At 46.5% G+C, this 9,525-nt stretch overlaps 1 protein-coding gene across 29 annotated transcripts in view; it reads left to right on the forward strand.

The window, feature by feature from the left end:
* Positions 1–8,279, forward strand: part of LOC102899716 (protein FAM156A/FAM156B-like) — a 47,142-nt gene extending 38,863 nt beyond the window's left edge. For 14 of the 29 annotated variants that reach the window (XM_045051226.1, XM_023249755.2, XM_023249756.2 and 11 more), the window contains one exon: positions 1,901–3,331. In XM_045051226.1, coding sequence (XP_044907161.1) covers positions 2,005–2,661 — 657 coding nt within the window. In that variant the 5' untranslated portion in view covers positions 1,901–2,004 and the 3' untranslated portion in view covers positions 2,662–3,331. Of the gene's footprint in view, positions 1–1,900; positions 3,332–3,377; positions 3,584–3,792; positions 3,948–4,154; positions 4,276–6,098; positions 6,753–7,126; positions 7,444–7,795 lie in introns of those variants that run through there. The other 15 variants (XM_023249759.2, XM_023249757.2, XM_023249765.2 and 12 more) reach the window with 7 other exon arrangements.
* Positions 8,280–9,525: the final 1,246 nt, after the last annotated feature.

Raw genomic sequence — 9,525 nt, forward strand, 5'->3', positions numbered from 1 at the left:
CATTTTTTAAATTCGATGATTAGTTGTTGTTTTTTTCAGTTTATTTTGTTTTGTTTTTGCTGTGGAGATGTATGAGGTCTTTATATTTTGGATATTAAATCCTTGTCAGATATACGGTTTGCAAATATTTTCTCCCATTCCATATGTTGTCTTTTCACCTTGGTGGTTTCCTTAGTGTGTAGCTTTTTAGTTAGATGTAGCCCCACTTGTTTTTGATTTTGTTGTTTGTGCCTTGGGTGGTATATCCAAAAATCCATTGCCAAGACCCGTGTCAGGGAGCTTTGTCGTTATGTATTCTTCTAGCAGTTTTAGTTTCCAGTCTTACATTTAAGCCTTTAATCCATTTCAAGTTAACTTTTGTGAGTGTAAGATAGGAATCCAGCTTTATTCTTCTACATGTGAATAGTCCATTCTCCCAGCAGCATTTATTGAAGAGACTGTCTTTTATCCATTGAGTATTCTTGACTCTGTTGTCAAATATTAGTTGGCCATACATGCATGGGGTTACTTCTAGGCTCTCGATTCTGTTCCGTTAGCCCACGTGTCAGTTCTTATGCCAGTAACACACTGTTCTTATTACTCTAGCTGTGTAGTATGGCTAGAAGTCAGAAGTGTGATGTGTCTTCTTTGCTCTTCTCCTTTTTTTTCTTCTTCAGTCCTGTAGAGGTTTATCAATTTTATTGATTATTTCAAAGAAGCAACTCTTTAAAAAAACGTTTACTTATTTATTTTGGGAGATAAAGAGCGTGTGAGTGGGGAAGGGGCAGAGAGAGAGGGAGAGAGAGAATCCCAAGCAGGCTCTACAATGTCAGCGCAGAGCCTGACATGTGGCTCAATCCCACGAACCTCGAGATCATGACCTGAGCTGAAATCAAGTGTCAGACGCCTGACTGAGCCCGCCAGGCGCCCCATCAAAGAAGCAACTTTTTTTTTTTAACGTTTATTTATTTCTGAGACAGAGAGAGACAGAGCATGAACAGGAGAGGGTCAGAGAGAGAGGGAGACACAGAATCTGAAACAGGCTCCAGGCTCCAAGCTGTCAGCACAGAGTCCGACGGGGGGCTCAAACTCACGGGCCGCGAGATGATGACCTGAGCCGAAGTCGGACGCCTAACCGACTGAACCACCCAGGCGCCGCAAAGAAGCAACTTTTAATTTGAGTTTCTCTAATCTGTCTTGTTAGAAATTTCATTGATCTCTGTTCTTGTATTTTAGTAAAATTCTTATTGCTGCTTACTGAGGATTATGAAATGACTTCCATAGGTTTGAACATCCTTTTTACCTAGATGAAAGCCAGTGAATATTCAAAAGAATGTGTCACCATGGTGGAAATTTTAGCCATTGTCTCCTTTTGGAAAGTACATGGACACTTATGAGTATAGCAGATGCTGGTCACACATGGAGTGTTCTTAAAATTATGCTTGAATGGTTATAAAAAGTCGGCAGGGTCGACTGAGCTTGCGCCATGCTACAGGCTCCCTATTCGTTCATTCTCTCTCTGTCGTCTCTCTCTGTCTCTCTGTCTCTCTCTCTCTCTCTCCCTCTCCCCCCCCCCCTTTGCTCACTCGCGCCCTCTGTCTCTCTCTTTCAACAACAACAACAACAACAACAACAACAACAACAAAAGTGGGCAGGGGATTCACATGGTTGACTGCAGGGCACCATTTTTCATTACCTATGATGTGGTTTTGATGATTAATCTCACGCCTGAGATCCTGATTATATGCCATCCGAATTCTGAGCTTGGAAATGTATACTCTTATTTAAAGCCCAGAACCATCATAGGGAGTAGGGCTCATTATTATCCCCATTTAACAGATAGGAAGCTGAGGCTCAGAAACGTTAAGTCAGGTGAATAATAACGGAGTTTTCTTTCTTCTTTTATCACCATTTGATGTAGTCTGGGTCCTTCTGGCCACACACCTCCCTTGCTAGCTTCCAGCTCTTTGACAACCTTTGTCTTCAGCTTGCTGTCTAGACCAAGGGCCAGGTGGAGCTGTGAGCATGGACCACACCTCCATGGATCCGCTCCGGAAATGCAGCTCAACACTGATTTCTGAGTCTTCCCCGATGATCTCTGAAGAGACCTCCCGGGAAGTCACGGCAGCCTCCTCTCCTTCCTTCTCGGAACTGCTTATGATGGGCCTGGGTGACCTCAAAACCAGTCCTGGCACCAAATACCCTGCCCCTCTTCCAGAGGGGCTGCTCCAACAGCGCTACAGAGATGAGAAAACCCTACAAGAGAGGCGGTGGGAAAGGTCAGCGTCCCCTCAGAGGAAGAAAACCCTTCTGGGGCACATGAGACGGCGGCACCTCGATCAGGTGGCACCTTATCGGGTGGAGAGGAAAGCCAGGATCTCCTCCTCAGGTGATAGAGATCAGAACAGATTCAGATGCGAATGTCGATACTGCCAGAGCCATAGGCCAAATGTCTCTGGGATGTCTGTGGAGAGGAAAGGGGCCCCCCATGCTTCCTCCTGGGAGACACTGGTACAGGGCCTCAGCGGCTTGACCCTCAGCCTGAGCACCAGCCGACCTGGCCTGCTGCCCGAAGGGGTGCTCCAACAGCAGGAAAGAGACGAGAAGCTCCAACTGGAGATGCAGCAGGAAAGCAAAAGGATGTTTCAGAGGCTCCTAAAGCAGTGGTTGAAAGAAAACTGAGGCTCTCATCCTCACGTGACGCAGGTCTGAATGGCTCCAGACATGATCCTGAGCGTGGATTTCTTTTGGGGACCAACCAGTAAGCAGTCGTCAGAGAAGTGACAAGAGCAGCGTTGATGACTGAAAATTCGATCGGCGTGAGCCCTCATCCAATCCCCGGAAGGTTCTGTCTTACCTTGAATTTGTGGATCCCTGTGGGGCTTTCTATGGGACACCGCATACCCCAGGGGTCCGTAACTTCCTTATTATGGCTCCCGTGATGCATGTTGTCACTTTCCCACCCCGAACTCTGCCTCTCCTCCCTGCCTTGTTGTCAGTACGGTAGAGAGCTTCTCTGTAGCATGAATGCCCCGTTGATGATGGCCATGTGCTTTTGTGCCATTTCACGGACTGCCTCCCAGCAGCAGCACTGGTCTGCTGGAATGGACGTGTGCTGAACGGAGATCCACTTTCAAGAGACTGACGCTAAAGGAGGTGCAGAAAGGGACATGGAACTGGAACTTGGTGGTTCACTATTGTGTTGTCTGTGTAAGCCGTTATGAGTATGCTGAGCTAAATGTAGAACATTGTTTCCCTGCTTTATAACACGGATGGTATTCCCCTCGAAGGAATTTCTGACCCGTTACCTCATCATCCTTGCCAAATAAATATACATATAAAAAAAACCTAACTTTTGCATTCAGGTTCTTTATCCATATTGGGTTGTTCTTTGTCAGGTGTGAGGTCACCGCATTTAAATTCTAGAGCAGCAGATCACAGTTTATCAGGAGGTTTGGAGCCAGGCCCGGAGGGCACCAGGGAACACCATCGAGTCACCGTTTGCAGCCCCGCAGCACGAGCAGCCTTCGGATCATCCGGGCAGAGCAAGTGGAAGAGAGTCTTCCTGCCCACAGAGAGCTGGAAGCACAGCCCACCGCCCACGGTATGAGGTCCTGGGAGATGGTGCTGGCCCCCCTGGCGTAGCATCTCCAGGGGCTGTACCTTGTTGCCCGGTGTCCCTGGGGTGGGGAATGCGAACAGCAGTTTTATGCCTGCATCACGGAGTCATTTCAGAGTTGTTTTGGGATTTACATGTGTGCCTTTTCATTTCAGGAGGCATTAATGAGGCATCATCCTTCTTCCTCCCCACAGATCCAGTGCTATGTAACCCAGGAAGTGCCCGTGCAGTCCCTCTGAACTACAGAGAAAATCTGCTTGCGCTCAGTCTCCGTAATTAGGTAATGTCCAGAGCTGTGTTGCTGCAAACATCTGTGAGTCTTCTGCAGACAGAAGTGGCTTCAGAGCAGGTGTGTTTATTATGTTCTGAACGTGTGATCTCTCCAGAGAGCTTGGTGCTCAGGTGACCCTGCCAGGCTCGTGTCCCACTTGACAGGAGAAAGTAAACAAAGCAGGGATTTTCTTCCTTGAAACTCTGAGGCCTAAATTTACACTGGTCATTTGGGGTGTGGTTAGCAGGATAACATGCGCATTTCACTTTATTGATCTTGTCCTAGGTATCAGACAGTATTCTACATATCTCCATATATCAGCTTATGGAATCCACTCCCAGAACCCATCATTGAGCAAGACTTCGATCTCACTTTGTGTGTGAAAAGCAGAGTACAGAGAGGTCAGGTGAGTTGCTCAGTGTCGCAGAGGCACTGAAGGAGAGGGTGACAGGCAAACCTAGGCGGACTGAATTCAGAACATGACTCCTAACCAGCTCACCAACGTTAACCTCTATAGAGGCCAGGGGTGAAGTGCGGAGAACCAATGACTTTGGTGGACGTTTCCCAGCTGGAAGCCTCAGGTCTGATAAGATACCTCCTTGAATCCTCCCCATAATGCACTAGGGCAGGGGCACTCCTACCCACCTGGCAGAGTTCAAGGAAGTCATAAAGAGATGTCTTTACCGCAGCAGCCACACCAACCACAGACAGATGTTTAGCCACTCGTTAAGGTTTCATCGTCTCACCCTTGCCTCCCCCACTGCACGCAAGGCTGGCTGCTGGGGTGGGGAAGTTTGGAGTAATCACAAGACAATCCTGGCCCTCGGGATTGAGCCTTTAATCAGGGAGACCTGTAATGCCCATACATGTGGCAAAGAGCCGTCATGGAGCCCCTCTGTGGCTCTGTGGCCAGGAGACGAGAGGGGTGAGAAGGAACGGGGTGGGGCAGTGTGGATGTGGGGCTTGCTGAAGGTGCTCCTGACCACACTTACTCATGGCCTGCACTGGGGCACATGGGGAATGGGTGGGCAGGTGTGACTGACAGACCCAGTGGTACCATCCCACCCCTGCCTCAAAGTCATTGTCCCCTTGCCCACATATCAAGTGTATGTGGGTATCTGGGGGTCCCATCTGAGTCAGCACACGGTCCCAAGTTATAGACTAGGAGATGGAATCCACTAATGTCCAGAGATGTTCAGCATGTCAAATTCTGCATTTTTTTAAATGTTTATTTTTGAGAGAGAGAGAGAGAGAGAGAGAGAGAGAGAGAGAGAGAGGATACAAAGTGGGAGTGGGGGGGGAGGGGCAGAGAGAGAGGGAGACACAGAATCTGAAGCATCAGCATGTCAAATTCTAGGCAAGAGGCAGAGGGAGAACCACCAGGAGGCAAGAAATACAGGGAGAGCATGGGGGTAGAGTGGAATGCTCAAATCAGAAATCTCAATGTACCTATCACAAGTAAAGAAATTGAATTTGTTATTTAACAACCTTCCCACTGGGGCACCTGGGTGGCTCAGTCAGTTGAGTGTCTGACTCATGGGATCGAGCCCTACTGTCAGTGCAGAGCCTGCTTGGGATTCTCTCTTTCCCTCTCTCTGACCCTGCTCCACATTCTCTCTCTGTCTCTGTCTCTCTGTCTCTCTCTCTCTCTCTCTCTCTCTGTCTCTCTCTCTCAAAATGAATAAATTTTAAAAATTGATTTAAAAACCTTCCCACAGAGAAAAGCCCTGGGCCTGCTGGCCTCATTGCTAAGTTCTGTTAAACTATAGGAAGAGATAATATCCATCCCTCATAGGCTGTTCCAGATAGAGAGGAGGAAGGAACATTTCCTAACTCATCCATTAGGACAATATTACCCTGCACCAAAGCCACACATGATAACACAAGAAACTATACACCAATATCTATCATTAACATCCATGCATAAATCCTCAACAGAATAGCATATCAAATCCAACAACATTTGCAAGGGGAAAACCAACTAACCAAGTGAGATTTATCCCAGGGTTGCAATATCGCTTTAACATTCAAAATACAATTCGGGTCAACCAGCATAGTAATATATTGAGGACAGAAACCATGTGATCATCTTGATAGACAAAGACATTTGACAAAACTCGAGGCCCATTCGTGATAAAAATGCTCGTCCAACTACGGACAGAAGGGGATGTCCTCATTCTGATAGGGCTATCTACAAGAAAAATATGTCCCCTGTCACATATTTATTAGTGAATGAATGCTTTCCCGCTGAGATCCAGACCAAGGCAAGGATGGCGGTTCCCACCATTTCTGCCCGACATGGACTGAAAGTTTCAGCCAGCGCAATCATGCAAGGCAAAGAAACGAAAACATGGAGAAACTGGACACGAAAACTATGTCCAAGCAAAGACTTGTACTCAGATGTTCACAGCAGCATTATTCATAATCGCCAGAGAGCAAAACAGTGTAAAAAAGTCTGTCAGCTGGTCAATAGATAATCGAAATGCGGCAACCCATGCAGTAAGATGCCACTGATCTATGAAAAGGGATGAACTTCTGATTTCTGCTACAACATGGATGAGCCCCCAGAGTGTTCAGCTACATGAAAGACACAGACACAAGAGTCCACTTAAAGCAGGAGTCAGTTTCTAGGAAATGCCCAGAAAGTGCAAACCTACAGAGATAGAAATTACATTAGACTCTGCCTCAGCCTGGAGGTAGTAGTGGGAAGTGAGCGCTGATGGGTACACAGGGTCTTTCTGGAGAGAAGGAAATGTTCTAAAACTGAACTGTGGCAATGGCTGCACGACTCTGTACATTTACTACAAGTCACTGCATTGGACTGTCTAACTGGGTGACACTGGTGTGTAATTAGAGCCCAATAAAGCCCTTTGGAAAATGTAATGCAAATGTCTAAGTAAGTCATGGTGGAAAAGGTATGCCATTGATTTTATAACACTAAGGAACTGTCCCGTCTCCCTTTCCATGTTCTGGGTCCTGCCTGCACGACCCATCATCACCTGCCTCCTCCCTGTGGGTGAGGTGCTCCCACCAGAATGAGTCACTGTGCACATCACAAAGGAATGCTGCTGAGTGCACACATCTGTGCGTGTGTGTGTGTGTGTGTGTGTGTGTGTGTGTGTCTGTGTGTGTGTGCGCTCATGCGCAGGCACCCGCTGGGTGAACTTAATGCTTGGCTCAGAAATCCGTGGCTGGGGTCAGGCTCCTAGGGTCCATCCTGCATCTGAAAACCCACTTAGGAGTTTTCCTTTCTTCAGGAATCCCATGGACCTGACTGCAGTTTCCCTGGTAACCAGCCTCATCCTTAGCTTTAACTTCTGGCCACAGGAAGATGTGTAGAGTGGGGAGGGGTGTTGTCCGCCCCCCACTGGGCCCCCTGCCGCACTCAGCTGCCCAGTGTGGAGACACAGCAGAGAGGTAACCAAGACAATGGAAATCCCACTGCCTCGAGGCCCTTCCCTCTCCCCTCTGCCTGCCTGAGTGTCATGTAAAGAAGGGGACGCAGATGCATAAACACACTCCTCTGTCCTGTAATTGTTCTAAGTGTGGCTGTAAAATAAATATGTCACAAACAGCTCCTGACTAATAAATACAGAAAGCAAACTGATGGCTGCTGCAGGGAAGGGGGTGGGTGGATGGGACAAATGGGTGAAGGGGAGTGGGAGATACAGGCCTTCAGAGAAGGAGGAATGAATAAGTCATTGCATCAGAGGCATAACACAGGGAATGTCGTCAGTTGCTGTCATAGCATTGTATGGTGACAGATAGTGGCTACACTTGTGGTGAGCAGAGCATAACACTAGACATGTTAAGTCCCTGTGATATACACCTGTGACTAATGTAACATTGTGTGTCAACTTTACTCATGTAAAAAAAAAATAGCTCTTGAAAGAAGACACATAAGGAATTTTTTTTTTTAATTTCAGTGGTAACACACATGGCTCTAAAGTTCAAGATTCTATTTAAACCAGGACAGGTGAAGCTCAGAGATGCTTCTCAACATCATCTGTGCATCAGATCTTTCCTGGAGCAGTTTAGAATGACTCAACACCTAAAAAACAGACAATCCAGTTAAATATGGGCAGAAGTCATGAACACACATTTCTGCAAAGAAGACATACTGACGGTTAATGGACATATGAATAGATAATAGGTACCGATCATCATAGGGAAATGCAAATCAAAACCACAATGAGCTATCACCTCACACCTGTCAGAATGGCTAAATTCAAACACACAAGAGACAACAGGTGTCAGCGAGTGTCTGGAGAAAGGACCCCTCCTGCACTGTTGCTGGGAATGCAAACTGGTGCGTCTACTGTGGAAAAGTATGGAGGTTCCTGAAAAAGTTAAAAATAGAACTACCCTAAGATCCAGCTATCGCCTACTGGGCATTTACCCCCCGAAATACAAAAGCATTGAGGCACCTGGGTGGCTCAGTCGGTTAGGTGTCCGTCCAACTTCGGTTCAGGTCATGATCTCGCAGTTTGTGAGTTCGAGCCCAGTGTGGGGCTCTGTGCTGACAGCTCAGAACCTGGAGCCTGCTTCGGATTCTGTCTCCCTCTCTGCCCCTCCCCTGTTCGTGCTCTCTCTCTTTCCCTCCCACTTCCCTCCCTCTCTCTCAAAAATAAACATTTAAAAAATTGTTAGCAGCACCTGGGTGGCTCAGTCGGTTAACTGTCCAACTCTTGGTTTTGGCTCAGGTCATGAACTTGCAGTTTGTTAGTTCAAGCCCCACATCAGGCTTTGTGCTGACAGTGTGGAGCCTGCTTGGGATTCTCTCTCTGCCCCTAAACCGCTTGCTGTCTCTCTCTCAAAATAAATAAATACCCTTAAAAATAAAAAAAAAAAATTAATGCAAAACACTACTTCAAATGGGATGCATTAACTCCTATGTTTTAGCAGCATCATTTGTTATAACCAAATTACAGAGGCAACCCAAATGTCCATCGAAGGATGAATGGATAAACAAGATGTATATATATACAATGGAATATTATTCAGCTATAAAGAGAATGAACTCTTTCCATTTGCAACGACATGCAAGGAGCTGGAGAGTATTAGAAATAAGTCCGTCAGAAAAAGACAAATAGCATATGATTTCACTCATAAGCAGAATTAAACAACCACAACGAATGAGCAAAGGAAAAAAGAGTCAAACCAGGAAACATACTCTTAACTATAGAAAACAAAGGGATGAAGGGGATCCTGAGTGGCTCAGTCGGTTAAGCATCGGACTTCGTCTCAGGTCATGATCTCAAGGTTCAGGAGTTCAAGCCCCACGTGGTGCTGTGTGCTGACAGCATGGAGCCTGCTTCAAGATCCTCTGTCCCTCTCTGTCTCTCAAAAATAAAAATTAAAAAAAAATTTAAACAAGAAAACAAAGGGATGGTTACCAGAGGGGGCATGAAGTGGTGGGGGGGTGGGGTGCGGGATGGGTAAAATAGGGGATGGGGATTAAGGAGTGCACTTGTCCTGATGAGCACTGGGTGTTGTATGGAAGTGTTGAATCACTGTATTGTACACCTGAAATTAATATTGTATGTAGGATTTAAAATAAACTTTGTAATAAAAAAAAAAAAAAGAAGAAAGAGAAAAAAGAAACCAGGGACAGATGCTAGTGCTCCATCCCTGGAGAGCCTGATTTAGCGAGTCT

This window comes from Felis catus, chromosome X, assembly GCF_018350175.1.
Source record: "Felis catus isolate Fca126 chromosome X, F.catus_Fca126_mat1.0, whole genome shotgun sequence".
Lineage (NCBI taxonomy): Eukaryota > Metazoa > Chordata > Mammalia > Carnivora > Felidae > Felis > Felis catus.